The sequence below is a fragment of the Pan paniscus genome, chromosome 4 (assembly GCF_029289425.2).
Source record: "Pan paniscus chromosome 4, NHGRI_mPanPan1-v2.0_pri, whole genome shotgun sequence".
NCBI classification, from domain to species: domain Eukaryota; kingdom Metazoa; phylum Chordata; class Mammalia; order Primates; family Hominidae; genus Pan; species Pan paniscus.
In genome coordinates, this window is record NC_073253.2 from 20,718,606 (window position 1) to 20,740,896 (window position 22,291).

The 22,291-nt window shown below is 36.7% G+C and overlaps 1 protein-coding gene across 6 annotated transcripts in view; it reads right to left on the minus strand.

Annotated features, from left to right (window-relative positions):
- Positions 1–22,291, minus strand: part of SLF1 (SMC5-SMC6 complex localization factor 1) — a 97,505-nt gene that overhangs the window by 34,077 nt on the left and 41,137 nt on the right. For all 6 annotated transcript variants that reach the window (XR_004671431.3, XR_010112182.1, XM_034959765.3 and 3 more), the window contains 6 exons: positions 18,412–18,465; positions 16,859–17,017; positions 14,752–14,915; positions 10,506–10,634; positions 9,777–9,942; positions 1,812–1,959 (listed from right to left, as the gene is read on the minus strand). Coding sequence is in view for 4 of the 6 variants with exons in the window: in XM_034959765.3 (XP_034815656.1) it covers positions 1,812–1,959; positions 9,777–9,942; positions 10,506–10,634; positions 14,752–14,915; positions 16,859–17,017; positions 18,412–18,465 (820 nt within the window). In the remaining 2 variants the exon portion in view is untranslated. The remainder of the gene's footprint in view (positions 1–1,811; positions 1,960–9,776; positions 9,943–10,505; positions 10,635–14,751; positions 14,916–16,858; positions 17,018–18,411; positions 18,466–22,291) is intronic.

Here is a 22,291-nt window from a genome sequence, read left to right on the forward strand (position 1 = left end):
GAATATTAGTGAAGAAAGCACTGAAGCAAATGTATAACAGGTAGTAGAATCCTTTTAATACAAGGCTCATTATTTCATGCATTTGGCTAAACTATAAAATAAATTATAATTCCTTAAGGGCAATTACTATGTATTGGAAACAAGACATCTAACTATCCTGATAATCTCTAAAGCCACTGCTAATCCTCTACTAGGTCTCCAAACTCAAATTTCATTAAGGAATGAAAACAGGAAATTCTGTTAGTCAAATGCTTAGTTCCCATTCTAGCAAATAATGCCAGAATTCTGTTTTCTGAAAAGGATAAAAACCACTAAACTACCTAGTAGGAATGGTGGGAAAGAAATATAAGAAAGGGTTCTGCAGGAAGATTGAATGTTAGCTAAGAAATGTTAAAGTCATGCAACAAAGGACAGCTAGTCCACAAAAGGAACTGTAATCACCCCCTCAGCTCAATGAAAAAGAAAAAAATAAAAGAGATAAAATGCTTTAGATAAAAATCTTCTAACTTTGGTAGTATAAAAAGAGAACTCTCTCTGCAGAGGGCATCATCGAATAAATCCTGAACCCAGTTATAACCTAGATTCCTATTCTGAAGTCTCTCTTCAAAGTTTTTTAGTGATTGATGGCATACTGAAGAATTTTTTCTTTATATAAAATCAAGATACACTGAAACACATGTGTAGCAGAGTACTTATTTGGCAGTTTAAAATATCAACTATATAAAAGTATATAAAAATCATCTTTTATAGCTAAGAACCACAAAAAAACTTACTTGGTTTAAAATGTATTCATTTTAGGAATTAAGGATTACAGAAATAAAGAAATAAAGAAAAAAGGGAAGGATGGGCAAAGACTCTCCCTAAACTGGCTACGGAGTTTGGGAATCTACATAAGGTCTTTACGGAAGCCTCCTTCAGTCAAGAGGCCCAAAGAATTGGGTAGAACTTTTCACCTTGTGAAATGAGTTCTGCCATCATGTTTCTTAAATAACACTCCTTCCTCCCTTTATTTTAGGGGAGACTTTAAAGTAGGTAATGGGGAGAAAAGAAGAGTGAAAAAAATTATCCATATAAATTACTTCTGTTTGCTTCATTCATGTTCATTTCTTGTTAGAGCACCAGACTCAATGGGGAAAAAAATAGTAGCAAGTTTTTTTTTGTTTGTTTTTTTTAAAGAGACAGGGTCTTGCTCTGTCACCCGGGCTGGAGTGCAGTGGCACAATCATGGCTCCCTGCAGCCCTGGACTCCTGGGCTCAAGGGATCCTCCCACTTCGGCCTCCAGAGTAGCTGGGACTACTAGCATAGACCACGTCCAGCAAATTTTAAAATTTTTTTTTAAAGACAGAGTCTTGCTATGTTGCACATGCTGGTCTCAAACTCCTGGGCTCAAGAGATCCTCCCACCTCGGCTTGCCAAAGTAGGTTGGGATTACAGGTGTGAGCCACTGCACCAGGTAAAATAATTATATTTGAATAATAAATGTATGTGGGGGGAAGTCTCCTGTAATGTTTAGAGGAAAATAAGAATGCAAAATTACATATATAGTATGAACTCAACTATACAAAAATGCTTAGAAATACCAGAAAGACATTAAAAAGTTAACAGCAGTTATCTGTGTAGGAACAATATGGGTACTTTAAATCTTCCTCTTTATATTGTCTGTGTGTGTGTATCTATGTGTGCGTGCATCCATAACTATTTTAAGGAAAGTTTCAAATGAACATATGTTAAAGCTTACAGACTGCTTAAAAGAAATTCAAAACTAATTTCCAGAATGGGTCTGAAAAAAACAGAACATAGACAAACTTACCATCACACGAAAGAGAAACATAACTTCCTAAGTCATCAGACATGTGTCGCATCACATTTCTACCCATCTTAAGACCAAGGAAAATCCAATAATCTATTGCTGCTCCAAGAATTCCAGCCAATAAGTAAGCTAGTTCATGTTTGAAGACCTAACATTAAGATACAAAAAAATTACTAAAATATATTACAATATTGAATTTGTTAGTATTTATTTTGAATACTTTTTGAGGGGCAAAACATAGCTATTTAAAAATACAGGGTATGTAATGATAAAAGGTATTCTTAAGAACCCTAGCTAACTAATTCTCTCCCCTCCATCTCTCTCTCTCTCCACATGACAAAAGAGTTAACAAAGCAAATTTTCCAAGGACCTACAACTTAACAGTTTAGAATAAACTTTAATTTTATCCAATACTATCAAGTTTGTTAGGAAATAATTCCATTAAAATAATGAGAAAATACCTGGTTTTTGTAGATTTTTATAAATAGGAGAGATACGACTATAAAAGAAGATAGATTTATCTACCCCCACTGTTTATATACAGAATTATTCTTTACATTTCTCTATATGACATTTTCCAGAAAGACTTGAGAAACCCAATGAATGAAAGTTCTAGTAAACAAGATTATTCATTTGTTATAATATACTGATTCAAATTTTTATTATTTAATTATATATCAAATACTAATTACCCAACTTAGAGATGTAGAGATCAGTTTTAAAAGTATATCATTGGCCGGGCGCGGTGGCTCACGCCTGTAATCCCAGCACTTTGGGAGGCCGAGGTGGGTGGATCACGAGGTCAGGAGATTGAGACCATCCTGGCTAACACGGTGAAACCCCGTCTCTACTAAAAATACAAAAAGTTAGCCGGGCATGGTGGCGGGCGCCTGTAGTCCCAGCTACTCGGGAGGCTGAGGCAGAAGAATGGCGTGAACCCGGGAGGCGGAGCTTGCAGTAAGAGGAGATTGTGCCACTGCACTCCAGCCTGGGTGACAGAGTGAGACTCCGTCTCAAAAAAAAAAAAAAAAAGTATATCATTTTATATGATTACTTTTATAATAAACATCATTAAATTCTTATAAGAAATGTAACAAGGCATACAAACCTTCTAAGTGTGCTTTACCCTACCCTAATGTTTGAAAGTATTTTTCTAATCTCTAAAATTCAGTAGAAACTATGAAGATGAAGAAGTGTGAAAATGAAATTTTAAAAACACCTTTGATTGAAATATAAACACTTTTTCAAAGCATTAAAACCAGCTGAAATTCTTATGTTCTTGTTATTTGTTGTCTAGGCATGTTGGATATGTAGGAAAAAAAAATCACTAAATTAATAGTTGGGTAAAAGGCATATGAAAACATTTTAATAAATGCTACAGTAATAGATTATAACTATGTTCTGCCATCTAATTTCTTTCTCATTAATCCCATATTAGGCATATATTATGCTTAAATAACATAATATATAACATTCTGTTCATGTGTAAAAGATTACAGTATAAAAGGATCTAAGAACCTGATCTATAACTGATAGATCTAATATTACTAATAACCTAATCTATTATCACAATATTTATTAAAACCTTTTCACATGCCTTTTACCCAACTGTTTTGTGATTTTTTCACATATCCAACAAGCCTAGACGACAAGTAACAGGAATTTCAGCTGGTTTTAATGTTTTGAAAAAATGTTTATATTTAAATCAAAGGTGTTTTTAAAATATTATTTTCACACTTTGTCTTCATAGTTTACATGGAATTTTAGGGATTAGAATAGTAAATTTTATATAAAAGGCACTTCCAAATCAGGTTCTTGGATCCTTTTATACTATAATGTAAACTAACACACTCATAAACAGTATGTTATTATGTTATATATTATGGAATAAATTATGTGTATTTCAGTGTATTAGAGTTATATATTACAGACCAAACTAGCACATATTATGCCTAATATGGGATTAGTGAGAAAGAAATCCCTAGCACTCTGAACCCTCAGTGACTACTGGATTTGTTTCTCCTGCCCTCAGGTAAGAAATTTCTTATATGTATATTCAATATTTCATTGGGATATCATTCCATATCTAATAGCTCTAGCTAGCAGATAAATGATTTCAAAACCAAAGTTTAATTTCTGGTTTATTGTGCAAACATAAGCAAATGGTCCAGCAGCACATAAAACCAGCTTGCCAGAACAGTGTTTATGGAAGGAAAACACAGTCAGGACCAGTAGCATGTGTGCAGGTCCTCTGTTGTCCTATCACATCAAGGGCAGCATACTGCATTCGTGTAGGGCTAGACATTAGAATCTAGGAGAGAGACCCTCAAGTGTGGGGCTGAGGAGATTTTTAAAAGCTGCATGATTAAGAAAGTGGTGTACTTCTTCGGACATGATCAGGGACCAAGACAGCCAGCCAGATCCTAGCAGGTGAGTCTTCACAGGTGGCTGTCAATCCCACCCAGTCTCCTGCCTTGATAGGAGAGCTGAGTTTAAGCCTTGCAGTTGCAGCTATATGGCATGGGAAACTAGCAGCAGGTCTGACCACATCAGTAGCACCAACACCTCCCCTGGTGTGATCGGCAGGACTAGGGTCTAGTGCTAGTCTCCAGAAAACACTGCAGGAAATCAACTCCATTCTTTGTAAAGCCAGTATCTTGCTTGATCACTCTGAGCAAGTTAGTTAATCCTTACTTCTCACTGCTATCAAAAGAATATAAAACAGAACAGTGAAAATATATATTTAAACTAGTAAATTGATTATGTCCATATGCACATATGCATCCACAAAATGTGCCTTCCAACGTAATATGTATCTGAATATCAGCAGTGACAGTACTCAGGAAAGAAGCAAGAGGTTGGTAAATTTTGATTTCTGAAAGTATTCTCCATCTCAAGGGTATATAGTAAATCAAGATCACTTTAGACCACCCAGGCTTTAAGACTCTGGGCAGGAAAGAAGGATGTTAGCCCACAAAGTGAAGCCTTATATAAAAACACAATCCAGCTTTCCAACAACCAAAAACAACATTAAAAAAAAAAAAAAAAAAAAAAAAAAAATCAACCAGTTGGGACTTTCCCTCCTTCCTTATATAAATATGTGGTACATACAGTTAAAATCACAATAGAATATTAATATATTGCTTAATATTAAATTTACCTTGATATTAATGTTATTAAACAGAAGAGGTCTTGCAGTGATTTCGAGGAATAACTATAGCTTTTTTACTATGATAAAAAAGATCCTGCCAAAGTTGTTCTTGTTTTCATGTCATTAGCTAAACATGCACACTACTACATAGCCATAATAGTAAGTTTTTATATGAAAAGACACTTTCAGCTCAGGTTCTTAGATCCTTTTATACCATAATCTTAACTATCACACTCATAACAATAATAGGGCCAAGACAGTGTGCTATGGACTATACTCATTGCCACTTTAACAATACATCAACGATGCTATTCCTTCCAGTATTAGTGGATATATAAGCTTTAGAAATAGATTAGTAAGAAAATAGTAAATAAATCATCAAAGGAAAACAGCTTTCTTGGAATACTGAAATATTTGTTAAAGCTGACAGAAGAGAACATGAATACCCTAAGAATTAACAAAGAAATAAAAGGTTGACAAGATTTGCATATATGATATATATTTACCTTAGAATTCCTTTCTAATATGTTTAACTCTATTACCAAACATTCTGTCAATGTGGTTCTATATCATCTGCCAGTAGAGATAACTTCTAGTTTATAAAATTGGCAATCTTCCAAAACTTGACTAATCTGTAAAGTAGAACAAACTAGCATCTTGGCCTTCTGACTCCCAGGTTAGGGATTTCCATGATATCCCACTGTAATATGTGACAAACTACTCTGTTGGAAAGATGCAAACATAAAGCACACACTGTGCCTCTTCCTGTTTTAAACACTGGCATTTGAAACATGAGAAAGTGTGGTGCAGTGGAGACTTGGCCTCTAGTCAAGGCTTTGCCCTAACAAGCTGTGACACCTTAAATAAGTTATTTAAACTCTTTATCAACTTTCTTATCTATTAATATAAACTAGCTTACATTTCTACCTATATTGTAGAATTATCAATAGCACTTAAGAACATCTCAAAGAAAAGTGGGACTAGTAAAAATTATACCTCCTCCATAACCTTGACACAGCCCACCTCTGCTCTTTGCCAAGGAAAGCCCAACATTTTCTCAGATTAATGACAATGAAATTCACTGCCATTGTGTCACTCTGCAATACTTGCTGATTGACATTATGACAAAACAATATTAGCATAAACTGAGGACTTCTGTTTAGCTAATGACTTAAATTGAATACTTCAACTCAGCAAATCAAGAAACAAATGCTTTACAGTACAGAAAATGATGTCTGTGAACATGCATGGAATTCTTGAAACTGGAAACTGCCAAAAAGATTTAATTAAGTACAAGAATGAATTCTAGCAGAAAGGTAATACAATTTTTAAAAAGCAGTTTTATATCAATTTAAGCAATTCAAATGTTAAATAAAATATTAATTTGCAAAATTTAAAACCAGTTCTCATATCACAATGCTACAATTTATTGCAGACTGCTTCACAAATATGTTGCTTTTATTTATAAGTTTGAACAAAAATCTTCAAGTTAAATATGTATAAATCTGTTACTATTTACATCAGAGCTTCTTAAGTAATTTCTTATCTGTGATAGTCCCTTGAAGACTTAGTAAAATTGTGACAACATCATTTTATTGTTTTAAGTTATAAATGAGCAATTTCATTTATGTAATCAAATGAATGAAAAAAAGAAATGTTCTATAATGAAGAAATATTTTCTATCCTTAATGATTGCATTGTATAAAAAGTAAATAAAAAGACAGATGGTAATTTATAAAGATGCTATCAGCTTTAAAGTGCTATACTCAATTGGCAATGAGGTCTAAATAGTAGTCCTATTTAAGTATTTTCAATTTCTATAATTTGCAAAATTATACTTCCTTTTAAATCAGATACATGCACAAAACAGTGTCTACTCACCTGGTTATTGTTAAATAATAGGATTACTTGATCACAAAGAAATCTAGCTATACTCAGAGCAATCTTCCCGTTTTAATGCTGATTTAGAAAAAAAAAATAGTACCTCAAAAAGAACTAACTTTTATTTTCCTGCCTCAGACAACTAAACAAACAGTATTTTTAAAAAAACCAGCAAGAACTTCTATTTCTAATGAAGGCCTAGGTAATTCAGACGAATTTTTTTTTTTTTTTTTTTTTAAGAGACAAGGTCTCACTCTGTCACCCAGGCTGGAATGCTGTGGCGCAATCATAGCTCACTGCAGCCTCCAACTTCTGGGCTCAAGCAATCCTCCCAGGGCAGCCTCTCAAGTAGTTAAAACTAATACATGTGCACACCACTACATCTGTTTTATTTTTGGTTTGGTTTTGTTTTTTTGGTAGAGATGGGGGTCTCACTATGTTGCTCAGACTGGTCTTGAGCTCCTGGCCGCAAGCAATCCTTCCACTTCAGCATATCAAAGTGCTGGGATTACAGGCAGGAACCACTGCACCCGGCCTCAATTGAACCCACTTAGAGAAGAAAACTAAAACTAAAAATGTTAAATAAAATAAGCAAAACATTTCAGAAAAAAAAGAGAACAAATTATGAGGAAGTGCTAGGCCAAAATTTGGTGAGGTACTCACGTGAGCTACTCAGATACCTGACTTTGCCCTGAGGACTTTCACTGATTTTAAGGAAGAATCTAGAATACAGAACTGTGGTTTCTGGAGCACAGGGGAAGAAAAGATTAAAAAAAAAAAAAAAAAAAGTCAGGGCCAAAAGCTAATTGCTCATAGGATGAAAAAGTAAAGGGCTTCATCCTCATGGTAAGAGTGAATCAGAAGCAAAACTAAATGTATATGTAGCCCTTTACTTCATTTGAACTACCTAGAGTCCCCCAAACATAGACATTGGATTAGAATAGTCCTTAACTAGTGGTACAGCCAGGCACTTGGCAGAAGTTCAACAGAAATTCTTTCTGGGGGAAGATACTCCAGTCTTTATCACGTATTGTTTCTACAAATAACTTCTCAAATGCAATTTAAAAGCATATAGTGAATAATAAGCTTGCAAGAGAAAATAAAAAAGCACAAGAGAAGGAAACAGCAAAAACAACAACAGAAACAGACCCATAAAGACTTCAGATATGGAATAATCAAGCATAGATAATAAATGTCATTGCCATGTTAAAGACAAAAGAAAACCTTGAAACTCATAAAAACAAGTCATAGTGGTTTGGAACAGTTAAAAAGTCTTTTAACTGGAAAAAACACAAAAAATTTAAACGCAATGGTCATGTTTAACAATATACTGGACATAGCTGAAGAAAGAACTAATGAACTAAAAACTGGATGAAAATACTATCCAGAATGTGGCAAGTACAGAAAAAAAAAATCTATATGGTGGGGGGAAAGAGGGAGAAAGAGGAGGACAGGGGAAATGGTAGAGGGAGAGAAAGAGGGAGAGAGAGAGAAAGGGAGGGAGATACAAGGTGAAAAACACAAAGAATATGAAGAAAAGGTATAACATAAATTTAATGGTAATTTAAAACGTAGAGAAGAGAAAATGGATCTGAGGAAGTATTTGACGAGAAACTACGTAAGCATTTTTGTTAAGACAGAATAGACTTCATGGTAGTTTGCTACCAGAGCTCTCCACCCTAACTACTATGCTTACGATCCCTGAAAAAGATATTACCTAACTAGCAGTTATAGGATCATAACTAGTAGTCACGATATATCAGTTATGAATAATAAGGTGTCATTAGCATACATGAAGCAGAAACTTAAAAATAAATAGATGAGCAAATCAACAAAGTCGATTCAGAAGGATTGATTAAAACAATTATGAAGTTTGATCCAATCCAACAGAAAAAACACATTCTGGTTCCTAGTCTCATATGGAGCCAAAAAGAGAACTTCAGTAAATTTCAGATAGCAGACATTGCATAAGGTGCATTCCTTTCACTATAATTCACTATTAGAAACTAACCAAAAAAAAGCACAGCCAAACAAACAAAACCCATCTATCTAGAAATCTTAAAACATCTTTTAAAAATATCTCTTGGATCAAAGAGGGAAATCAAAATTAACAATAGAAAATACTTTGAAAAAAAAAACAGAGCACTCTAGGTTAAAGTACCAAACTACGAAATGAATGTCAAGTTGTACTCAATAGGTAATTTATATTAGGTGGATGTATTAGAAATGAAGACTAAAAAGAAAAAAAGATTCAAGAAGATACAAGAAAAAGTAAAAAAAAAAAAAAAAATTAAAAGAAAAGAGCGAAATGAATGATGTAACGCAAAAAAGTAGATAATATAATTCCAAAGGGAGATCATTCTGAAAAGGAAAAAGGTGACTAATATTTATTAAGCAACCAAAATGTGCCACAGTTATGTTGCTATATACACTATTATCCTTGAGATGGATAATACACTAAAATCACTATATGTTAAATTTCTAATGACAGGCAAAATCAACTTATAAACAAATATTTCAGAAAATAACACATCAAAAGAGGTAGTTTAAAAATAATACTAATAAATATTAATATTTATTAGTAGTACCCCTCAAAAATTGTATGGATTGACTCATTTATTTTTAAATCTTAAGTTCTTCATGAATCAAATTGCACAAAAGTAAAAAATCTAGAAAGGTAAGTAACTAGAGATTTCTTAGCAGTAACTATCATATAATTCACTAGCTACTACATGCAAACATGAGACGATGAAGGAACCAGTCTCCAAGGACCTTTTACCTTAAAACTAGATAAACTAAATAGAAAACAATGATATATTTGGGTACATTTTAATTGTTTTCGAGTGATCCAAAGAATAAAGAGGAGAGGAAAAGGTAAATAATTCAAAGTGCTGTTTCCATAGACTATTCATCTATAAATTAATCCTACTTACATCATTAGACTTGAATTTTTCCTTGTGAGAATATATAGTCCATTCCAAAAGCATATTTACTGGTTTGGTCAAAAGCCCAGAGGTTTCACTTCCTGACCAAAAAATTTCAAGAAGCATTGCCTTTCCTGTTATTTTCAGATTCTGAGAATCTGACCAGTCATACAACCTAATTAAAATATAAACAAAAAGTAATCTTTAAGCCAATTTGATAATGACAATTACTTGACATCTCTCCTGTCAAAAAAAATGCTAGCAATTTTTGAACATAGATCATAAAATATAAAGATTATAACAATTATAATAAAGGACAAAATATAAAAAATGGCCCCAGTTCAATAAAGTCACTGACAATGTATATATACACAGTAATCTATCTGCAAGTTTTAGAGCAGGAGCAAAACTTACCATTGTAGGCTCAGTGTTTAAAATTGGTGTAGTTTTTTACTTAGCATTCAATTACTAAAGAATTTTTTTAAAATCCTAAAAAATGAAAACACTATTATCCATCCAAATGAACAGTGGAAGTGAACTGAGGAAATTTTTTAAAAGGGCATATAAACCTTTACTCCCACTGAGAATATCTGGAAATATGTTTTAAAAACAAATCTATCTTAAAATAGAAAATAAAGTGACTTTTTAGAAATATATTTATAATAATTGTAAAAAAAAAAATGGTGCATAAAAACAACCGAAATTTAGAAAAGTGTTATTCTTGCGATTAGAACTTACTTTTGACTCAGATGTTGTACTTCACTTTCAACTAAATTAAAGAAAAATTTGAGTAGCGTCAGGTGGAGCACCTTGGAGCCAATATTTTCTGAAATTTGATGACAAAAGCTTTCATTGAAAAGGCAAGACCTGAAAAACATGAACCCAAAAATCTATAACATACAAGCAATTCACTAAGTCATTTGTGAACAAAATATTTCTCCTTCTAGAATACTGCTGGAATTTTAATAAAATTTTCTTAAAATAGAAAGTTCAACAAAATTTTATGAATATATTTCTTCCTTCAAAAATTAAACAATGTCAAATATCTCATGAGTACTTAATTCTTAATAAATAGATCTAATTTCTCAATTTTTCAAGTGATTATAATATTTAATGACTAGCAGGTACTCTCCCTTTGTGCTCTTTATTTCACTGATGAGAACAAAGATTATAGATTTCATTAAGTCCTTTTGATTTAAATGACCAGCTAACCTCTCAATTTATAATACTCGCCAGAATCCTCCTCTTTCTTACCCAAGATTACTTTCTTTTTCATTAGTTAGTAAATGAAGATTATTTAGGGCTACTTTTTTTAGCGTTTTTAATATTCATTATTTTATTTTCTTTCTGTCTTCTAGAGCAGTCCTCTCCAACTGAACTTTCTGTGATGATGTATATGTTCTACTAGACACTTGAAATGTGGCTTGTATACCCAAGGACTCACATTTTTAATTACTTTGTCTGAGTAAAATTTAAATATAAATAGATATGGCTAGTGGCTATTGGGTCAGACAGCACACTTCTATAATATATTTCTAAAGAGAATAGAAGATTACTCAGAACTCTAGGATTTAAGAAATAGTGTCTAGGTAACACTATTTATTACAATCTCCCACCTTTCTTATTGATTATATCAACAATGCACTTATAACTTTCTACCTCTGTCTCCACTTTCGCTGTCTTCTTTTTTAATACAACATTCTCAGCAGAGTCCTTAGTAGCTTTAACAATTTATTTAATATTCAATCTGTCTATAAGATCCTTCATGCCCACATAGTTAATCAGTCTTTCTGAAAACTGTCAGAGATAGAGAACTTACGTTTCTCTATGCATTATGGAATATTTCAAATATATACAAAAGTAGAGACTAGTATTATTTAGCTCATTTATATTCCTACCACTTCCCTAAGCACCTCCACAGTACCCCATTATTTTGAAATGAAATCTGGGTATTTTTGTTTAAAGGTCTATTTTTAAGCTGCCCAAAATCTATCGCCTATAGCATCAATAAATTCATCCAAACCTTTATTAAGTACTTACATTCCAGGCATTATATTAGATATTAAGGATGGAGATATTTAAGACTGAACACCTTCTGTAAGAGGGAAGTTTAAAGAAAGAAAAACAAGACTGAGCACCTATCCTTAAGAAAGTCATAGGCCTGATGTGAGTGACAAACTTAAAGGAAAGGTCAAGAGTAACAAAGTGGCAGCTAAATTGCATTTTAAGGGAAAACTATGGCTGAGCATGGTGGCCCATTCCTGTAATCCCAGTGCTTTGGGAGGACAAGGTAGGAGGATTGCTTGAGCCCAGGAATTTGAGACCAGCCTGGGCAACACAGGGAGACTTCACCTCTACAAAAAATTTAAAAATTAGTCGTGTAGGCCTGGCACAGTAGCTCATGCCTGTAATCCCAGCACTTTGGGAAGTGGAGGCGGGTGGATCACCTAAGGTCAGGAGTTCGAGACCAGCCTGACCAACATGGTAAAACCCCATCTCTACCAAATACAAAAAAAAATCAGCAAGGCGTGGTGGTGCATGCCTGTAATCCCAGCTACTTGGAAGGCCGAGGCAGGAGAATCGCTTGATCCCGGGAGGCGGAGGTTGCAGTGAGCCGAAATCGCACCACTGCACTCCAGCCTGGGCAACAGAGCGAAACTTCTTCTCAAAAAACAAACAAACAAACTACAACCACAATCACAACAACAAAATTGGCCAGGTGTGGTGGTGGGCACCTGTAGTCCCAGGTACTCAGGAGGCTGAGGCAGGAGAGTGGCCTGAACCCAGGAGTTCAAGATTGCAGTGAGCTATGATCCCGCCACTGCACACTGTCCTTGGTGACAGTGAGATTTGAAAAGGAAAGAAGAGAAAAGAAAAGGGAAAAAGGAAAGGAAGAAAAGTGAAGACAAGGGACAAAGGAGGAGAGAGGAGAGAAGAGAGAAGAGAAGTGAAACGAAGCAGTCAGGCATGGTGGCTCATGCCTTTAATCCGGGCACTTTGGGAGGCTGAGGCGGGCAGAAAACTTGAGCTCAAGTGTTGGAGACCAGCCTGGGAAACATGGTAAAACCCCATTTCTACAAAAAATACAAAACTAGCCAGGCGTGGGAGCACACGCCTGTAGTCCCAGCTATTCAGGAGGCTGAGGCGGGAGGATCACCTGAGCCTGGGAGTTTCAGGCTGCAGTGAGCCGTGATTGTGCCATTGCACTCCAGTCTGGGCAACAGAGTGTCTTAAAAAACAAAACAAAACAAAACAAACAAACAAACAAAAAAGCTAGGAAATTCGGAAAACATAAGAGCAAAACACAGGATATGGAAAATAACTATTGGACACATTCAGGAAAGTGGTGAAGATGAGAACTGAGACATATATAAGGGCTAACTCATGAAGGGTCTTACGTATTTCGCTAAGAAATTTGAACCATCTTCTATAGGTAGTTCAATGTATGTGAGTCAATGAAGGACTTTAATATGGGAAATGACAAGATCACTTTGGAAAGAGCATACTGTGGCAGGGTACTTTGGAAGAAAAATTAAAAGGAAAAAAGTAGACCCAAGATCAATAAAGCAGCTACTGCAATAGTTTATATAAGAAGAAACAGGAACTTTAAAATAAAGACAATTGACAGTGAAGAAAGGAATAGATTTGGAAATTATGAAGGATGTCAGCCACATAAACTCTATTTTCTCACATCATATACCTATGCTGGGCTTGTACTGTTGGGCTTGTACTTTTGTGCTGGTATTGTTTACATCTCAGTCACTTTCAAAGTGCAGGAACTGTTATTTAAATCATCTTTTTAATCCCTAAAATGTAGTACAGTGTCTGGCTCTCCGTAAGTACTCAAGAATTTGTTAAAAGAATGAATAAATGCATGCTGGTTAACTGATTAGCTCACTTTAAATGTATCACAACCAAGATGGTATGTGAATCTTTATGATCTCAAAGAGCTAACCAGAGGTCTAGCCTTTGCATGGCTAGTCAGGTGTCCTTTCTCCACTATGAACCTCCTGAAACTGGACACTTAAATTTAAAAAAAAAAAAAAAAAAAAAAAGATCTTCCCAGCCAGGCGTGATGGTCCACTCCTATAATCCGAGGACTTTGGGAGCCCAAGTCAGGCAGATCACTTGAGGCCAGCAATTCGAGACCAGCCTGGCCAACATGGTAAAAGCCCATCTCTACTAAAAATGAAAAAATACAAAAATTAGCTGGACGTGGAGGCACATGCCTGTAACTCTAGCTACTTGGAAGGCTAAGGCATAAGAATTGCTTGAGCCTGGGAGGCAGAGGTTACAGTGAGCCAAGATCAGGCCACTGCACTCCAGCCAGGGTGACAGAGCGAGACTCATGTCTCAAAAAAAGAAAAGATCTTCCCAGAAGAATAAGGGTTATCAAATACAGTTATTTGAACAGCAAGGGGAAAACATTTTCTGTTAGGGAGAAAGAAGGTGAAACAGAATTTCTGGAGACACTAACATCTGAAAGACAGAGGAAGGTCTAGGCAGTGACAGCATGTGCAGAAGCATAAAAGAGATGACATATTTAGGAAATATTAAGTTCTGTTTTAAAATTCAAATTTCTAGCTGAAAAAAATATAACTGAAGCCCTAAAATAGATACTATAGTTACAAATGTCTACACTTTTGGTGACAAAAACTGATGATATGCATATTCCATAAATTAATTTTCTTCATTTAAAAAACAATACACAAATTTCTATTTTGTTAAAAATAATAATGATTTGGCTTTCTAGTGAGTCCATTTCATGCATTCACTTTTTATTTTTTTAGGAAACAGACTGAAAAACATGACCGATACAGATTTGCCTTTTCATAAGTTTTGCAATAAATACAATACATATTTGTATTTGCAACAAAACTTTTCCAAAAGTGGAAAGATACTTCTTTCATCAGTATCTTAAAAAAATAATTAGCATAACAACTACTCAATGAAATGCAGCATCGTCAAATGTGAAATTCCTTACCTGATAAGGACTTCTACTAAAGACCATGCTCCTTTCATACAAGTTGGACACTGAAACAACTCTAAATAATATCTCGACATGGCTGGAGACTTCCAAGGAGGATGCAGGTGAAGAAGAGCTGACAATATATGAAAGTATCGACCAGAAAATGTATCTATGTTATCCTATTATTTAAAAATAAACAAACAAATAAAACACTATAGCTAAAAGTAGTTTGACTCTCTAATTCAGTCTAAAACCAAAACAGTAACCCTGGCCTAACTTTCTTTTTTGAGACGGAGTCTGGCTCTGTCACCCAGGCTGGAGTGCAGTGGCACGATCTTGGCTTACCTCAACCTCCGCCTCCTGGGTTCAAGCGATTTTTCTGCCTCAGCCTCCTGAGTAGCTGGGACTACAGGCACCCACCACCACGCCTGGCTAATTTTTGTATTTTTAGTAGAGATGGGATTTCACTATGTTGGCCAGGCTAGTCTCGAACTCCCGACCTTGTGATCTGCCCACCTCAGCCTCCCAAAGTGCTGGGATTACAGGTGTGAGCCACCACGCCCGGCCTAACCCTGGCCTAAGTTTCTTGCCAAATATACGTGTTTAGACAAAGGAGAGCAGATGGAAGCATCATGTTTAGCTAATTAAATAAAGCAACTGAGAGACAGGCACACTCTATGTACAGCTGATACCTGAATAACAGGTTTTAACTGCATGGGTCCACTTACACATGAATTTTTTTCCAATAAATGCAGCCTACCCTTCACATCCATAGGTTCTACATCTGCAACTAAATACAGTATTCTGTATTTGGGAGGCCTCGGCCTCTGAAAGTGCTGGAATTACAGGTGTGAGCCACAGCGCCCGGCCTACTAAGAAGTTTTAATTTCCTCACCTGTAAAATAAAGATAATTCCTGCCCTTGCTGCTGAATGAGATTATGTAGTTCAAAGAGGATGATATGTATGAATGTATCTGTTATTGTATTAATTATTTTCTATTGCCTTCAGTAGTGAAGGAAATTTTTTTCCCTAGTAGTAAGGGAAAATTTTATAATTACCTCTAAAAGAAAAACCTTTAAAAATACAGTATTCACAGGATGTAAAACCTTCGTATGTGGAGGGCTGACTTTTCCTATAAGTGCAGGTTCTGAAGAAGCAACTGCAGGACTTGATTATGTGCAGATTTCAGTATCCACAAAGGTCCTGAAACCAATATCCTGTGATAGCAAGGGATGACTCTATCTATACATTGGGTAATCCCTTCTATTAACACTACCTTAGATGGAATACACATTTTCCTTTTCACAATTATAGTGAGATTTAAGAGGTCTCAAATGTTACCTGAAAGGAACTAAAGGTAACAAACTATTCATGCAACATGCTTACTTATCACCAACATAACATACCTGACAAAGCTTATGCCTGTTATGTTATCAAATTAGCACCTTGGTGAAGGGCATGATTAGAAAGCTATCTTTGAATATTTACTCCTGTTGGTTTACACAGTTTGGGTATGCTCCCAGCATGGGCAACATAGCAAGACTCCATCTCTACAAAAAATTTAAAAATTAGCCAGGCATGGTGGCATGCGCCCACGGTCCCAGCTACTTGGGAGGCTGAAGCAGGGGGACTACTTGAGCCCAGGAGGTTGAGGCCACAGTGAGCCATGATCACACCACTGCAGTCCAGCCTGGACAACAGAAAGGGAACTTGCCTCTTTTTCTTTTTAAACAAAGAGTATGTTCATTATGTATACTATAAATAAAAATGATAATCATCAATGTACTAATGGAGTAATTTACCAAATGTAATTCTAGATCACCATAATCTGAATTTTATATTTGATACTTTACTGCCGTGAGAAAAATTAGATAACCTTTTACCCCAAAACAAAATTATCTTAGAAATCCTGAGAAAATCATTAGCTAAAGCACTAAGAGTAGTACCTAGTATGTAGCTGGAAAACAGAACAGTGGTAATAAATGGGTACTGCATTAGTGAAATGAAGAAAAAAAAACACTGAACAGGGAAAATAAACTGTAAACATACAAAAAGTGAGAAAATGTTCACATTTTAACATTCTTTGAAAAAAAGATTATAAATCCTTAAGGCTGCTCTTACCTGTAGAACGTTCTCTAGAAGGGCATGAAGAACGCATACAGGAGGGATATAATGTGCCTGCAAAGTGGAAAGTTCCTCAATTGCTTCTTTAAAAAACTGTCCTTCTATGAGGCTTTCAATTAAATTTAATACACCTCTGGGAAATTCAGCATTTTTAACCTAAGAAAGGAAAGATTATATGATTCAGAGAAAAGAAAGATAAAATTTTGCAATCAAATCATGAATTAGTAAGAATTTATTATTTATTTATTCATTCATTCATTTGAGACGGAGTCTCACTCTGTTACCCAGGCTGGAATGCAGTGGTGCGATCTCGGCTCACTTGCAACCTCCGTCTCCCAGGTTCAAGTGATTTTCCTGCCTCAGCCTCCTGAATAGCTGGGCCTATGGATGCGTGCCACCACACCCAGCTGATTTTTGTATTCTTAGTAGAGACGGGGTTTCACCATGTTGGCCAGGCTGGTCTCAAACTCCTGACCTCAGGTGATCCACTTGCCTTGGCCTCCCAAAGTGCTGGGATTATAGGCGTAAGCCACTGCACCCGGCCTAGTAACAAATTTTAATTTCCTCATCTGTGAAATGAAGATAATTCCTGGCCTTGCTGCTGGATGAGACTATGTAGTTCAAAGAGGATGATATGTATGAATGTATTTTATTACTTGTTATATTAATTATTTTCTGTTGCCTTCAGTAGTAAGGGAAAATACTACCTCTAAAAGAAAACCTTTAACAGGAATTTGCAGTTTGGTTGATAAAAAAGAGAAAGAGCTACAGCGACATAGTTCTTGAAAAATTATTTTTTGGTTTTCTTTTAAACTTAAAAATGAACTCTTAAAATATCTTAAAAATGTTAAGATATCATCAAGCACAAGCAATATTTGCAAAAAGTGAAAACTGACTGGGAGAATCATAAAATCACTCTGAGGTTGTATATTTATATAACTCTAAGAGCTTCACAAAATACATTCCCCTTGGTCAAACTATTCTTAATAATAAAAGTAACTACCTTGAATAATTTGAGTCAAAAATACTCTAAAAGACTACATGGAATTAAAAAATCAAGTTTAGAAGAATAAATAAGGAAACAAGGGCCTCAAGCCCGATTCCCTCCCTAATTTAACAATAGACTGGATATATGTATTGTAGGTTTGTTTATTTTGTTCTGAAATGAAAGTATGTAAAATAAAGGTATCATTTTCTTTAAATAACAAAATACACTTTTGTAAATATCATACCAAAAAATTTTAATCTAAAAGTAGTCATTATGAAAGTTATGAAACATGAGAACAGGAATGTATATTTCACCTGTCATAAGCACAAGGTGTGTTTTTAACATTTGTGATCATTTTTTACTATTATATGGAAATTTTTGGGGGAGTTTTGACAGAATATTTTTATCATTTCTGATTAGAGAAGCTATATTTATTTGTGCATATAATACGTTACCTTTTATTGTGCATACAACACATTACTTTTATTCAAAATAACTAATAATAACAAAACACAAAACTTCTTCTTTGCCCCCATCACCAATGCTGCTCCAAGCCCCTTACCTCTACGTTGTACACTGGTTGTTTATCTATTCTAATGCAGTTGTATCTGACAGCCTACAAAAGAGCAACCATATAATTAAAACAACATTTTAAGATTGAAAAATACATTTCAGCTTCCCCAAAACCTTGGAAAAACATATAAAACAGATCCAGGAACACATTAATAGCTATAATTAATATGATACTCATATTTACTCAAACTAGCAACTTTTATTATTTTAGGGAACTCTCACGACTATGAGCATTTCTCTATTTTCTCCTTCTAAATTACAATAATTAAGTCATATTCACTTTGAAGATCTGAAGAGGTCCATTGTCCTTAGTGTCGTAATTATTAGAAATATAAATGGGGAGAGCATTTTGTACAGGGGTACACAGGAGAAAAAAATGTCAGTTATGTTTGCTATATAACAATATGTCAAATCTTATTGTTTTAAAACACGCATAATTGCATATTTAAAAGATTATCCTGGAAAAATATCTGCAACAAATATAATAAAGAGATAATACCCTGAGGCTGGGCGCTGTGGCTCACACCTGTAATCCCAGCACTTTGGAAGGCCAAGCTGGACAGATCACCTGAGGTCAGGAGTTTGAGAACAGCCTGGCCAACATGGCAAAACCCCGTCTCTATTAAATATACAAAAATTAGCCAGGCGTGGTGGCAGGAGCCTATAATCCTAGCTACTCTCAGGAGGCTGAGGCAGGAGAATTGCTTGAACCTGGGAAGCTCAGGTTGTAGTGAGCTGAGATTGCGCCACTGCACTCCAGCCTGGGCAACAGAGCTAGACCCGGTCTCAAAAAAAAAAAAAAAAAAAAAAAAAAAAACCCTGGAAGAAGGGGGCTTCAAGATGGCTGACTTAGAAGTGCTTGGCACTCAGCTCTTCCACAAAGGACTAAAACAGTGAGTAGATAATCACACACTGAATAGGGCATCTAAGAGAGAACATTACAATTTAAAAGTGGCAGGGAATCTCTGAGGCAAGCAAAGACAGAGAAGCAAAGCAGCTGGCTCAAATGGAACTGGCTAGGAGCCTGGAGAAACTACCCACTACGAATGGGAAAAACAAGAGAGATCTACACAGATCCACATTCCCACCATGAATTCCTGCAATCCTAGCAACTGGAGAGCCCCTTAGTCCTCACTGGCCCAGAGACTAGTTTAGAAAGCTGCCTGGAGTCCACTCAATGGCATTATTCCAAAGAAAGAGTACACGCTGAGTCCCACATAATCTGCTGGCACCCAAGAGGCTGCAGCATGGCGCCAGGTAGAGCCCAGACACTACCAGACTACATCCTGCTCTGTGGCCCAACAGTCCCTAAGCCCGGAGCCCCACTGATATTCCTGTCCACCCAGAGAGCTGCAGTGTCATGATGCCAGCTGGAGTCAACAATGCAACTAGGTGGCCAGCACTCTCACCTATACAGTGTCCTACATCCTAAGGAGTAGGAGGTGGAGTGCACCAGGGAGGCCACCCTGGGGACAAAAGGAGCCAAAGCAGGAGCTCCTCAGATCCTGAGAGCCACCTGCCTGGGGCCTCTGTCACTGGCAGAAACCCTGTCCCACAGAGTTTCTGTGTGTTTCAAACCCTGCCCAGCACCAGCGTCGTCATGCACTTGCATGTGGCTTCAGGAGGCCTGAGGAGTGGCCCACTGGGGGGGGTTGTCCCAGGGCTTACAGATAGATCCACTCTGCCTGCCACTGGTGCCCACAAGCGCCATCTGGAAGCCTGAAGACAGGCCTATCCCACCCGCCACCACTGTGTAAATGCACAATACGAGGACGTGGGGATCAGACCGCCTTGTCTGCTGCAGCCAGAGGCTGCAGGAGCTATCGGGGGGGCCTGAGGAAAGGCCTACCCTACTCCGACTACTAGCACTGCCACCAGAGCCCAAGTGCACTGCCAGGGAGAATGGGTATCAACCCATACCTGTCCAACACTCCCGGTGCCTGTGCAACCATCAAGAGGCCTGATAACAGGCCTACCTGGCCTACTGCAACAGGCACTTGAGCACGCTGATATGAGGCCTGTGAACAGACCTGCCTCATTTACCACAGCTGGCAGCCACGCCCACCGTCAGGGGCCTAGGAACAGATTAGACCTGCATGCAGCCTCTGGCAATGCCACCTGCACTTGTCATCCAGGAACATTGGGATCAACCCACCCATTCACCAACCAGGTGCCCAAATACACCATCTGGGGCCTAGGACAGCCCACTCTGCCAACTGCCACCGCTGCTGGGACCCCAGCACATCGTCTGAGAACCTGTGGATCGACCCATCACACCAGCTACCAGGAGCACCTATGCAAACAACTAGGGGGATCAAAGGATGAGCATGTCAAGCTGCTGCTGCTGGTAACCACCCACATGTGCCACCTGGCCTGCTCGGCCTATTTCCACCACTGCTGGCACCCATGTTTGCTACTTGGGGGCCCGAGGATTGGCCCACAACCACTACTGCCACCCATGTTTGCTACTTGGGGGCCCGAGGATTGGCCCACAACCACTACTGCCATCACGAACACCATGCACACCACCCAGAGACCTGAGGACCCACTCATCCCACTACTGTCACTGCTGGCACCCAAGCAAGCCACCAGGAGGCACACGGATTGGCCTACCCAGACCTGCGATGACTGGTGTCCATGTATATTGCCCAGGACCCAAGAACCAGCATGCACAGCCTGCTGCCACCACCAGTGCTGCCCAAGGACCACATGCCTGTGTCCACATCCCCAGCAACACTTCATTATAGCCTCCACTAACAAATGTAGCCTAAGCCACTGACAAACTCAAAGATAACACTGTGGATGACTACAGATGAAGAAATCATATGGAGACTACACCAATGTGCTCACATCTGGCAAAACTAAAGCACTCTATCCAAACAACACTATAGATACAACTACAGAAAAAACCTATGAAAACCAATTCACAAAATTTGAAGTGACTGTTACACCAGATACACAGATAGCAACATAACTACGCAAGAAAGGTGAAAAAGCAAGACAACATGGCACCTGTAAAGGAACACAATAATTCTCCAGCAACAGATTCCAACAAAAAGGAAACCAATGAAATTCCTGAAAAAAATTAAAATGATATTAAAAAAACTCAGTGAGATAGAAAAGTACACAGATGAACAATACAAGGTAAGCAGGAAAATAATTCATGATCTCAATGAGAAATTCAACAAAGAGATAATCATAGAAAAGAACCAAACAGAAATCCTGGAACTTAAGAATTCAATGAATGAAAAAATATATATAACAGAGAGCTTCAGCAATAGACTAGATCAAGCAAAAGAAACTATTTCTAAACATGAAGACAGGTCTTTTGAAATCCTGGAACTTAAGAATTCAATGAATGAAAAAAAATATATAACAGAGAGCTTCAGCAATAGACTAGATCAAGCAAAAGAAACTATTTCTAAACATGAAGACAGGTCTTTTGAAATAACAGACAAAACGAAAAAAAGCCTAAATGACATATTGGAAGCCATAAAGTAATGAAATATTCCAATTTTCAGAGTTCCAGATGGAGAAGTGATGGGCAAAGGCATAGAAAACCTATTTTAAAAACAATAGCTGAAAACGTCCCAAGTGTTGTAAGAGCTATTTCCAAATAGATTCAATTCTCAAAGGTCTCCAAGGCACATTACAGTCAAACTATCAAAAGTCAAAGACAAAGAAAGAATTCTAAAAACATCAAGAGAAAAAGCATAAAGTCACATATAAGGAAATCCCAATCAGGGTGACAACAGATTTCTCAGCAGAAGCCTTATAAGCCAGGAAAGAATAAGATGACACATTCAGAGTGTTGAAAGGAAAAAAAAAACAAAAACAACAACAACAACAAACCCAACTCAACAGGCAAG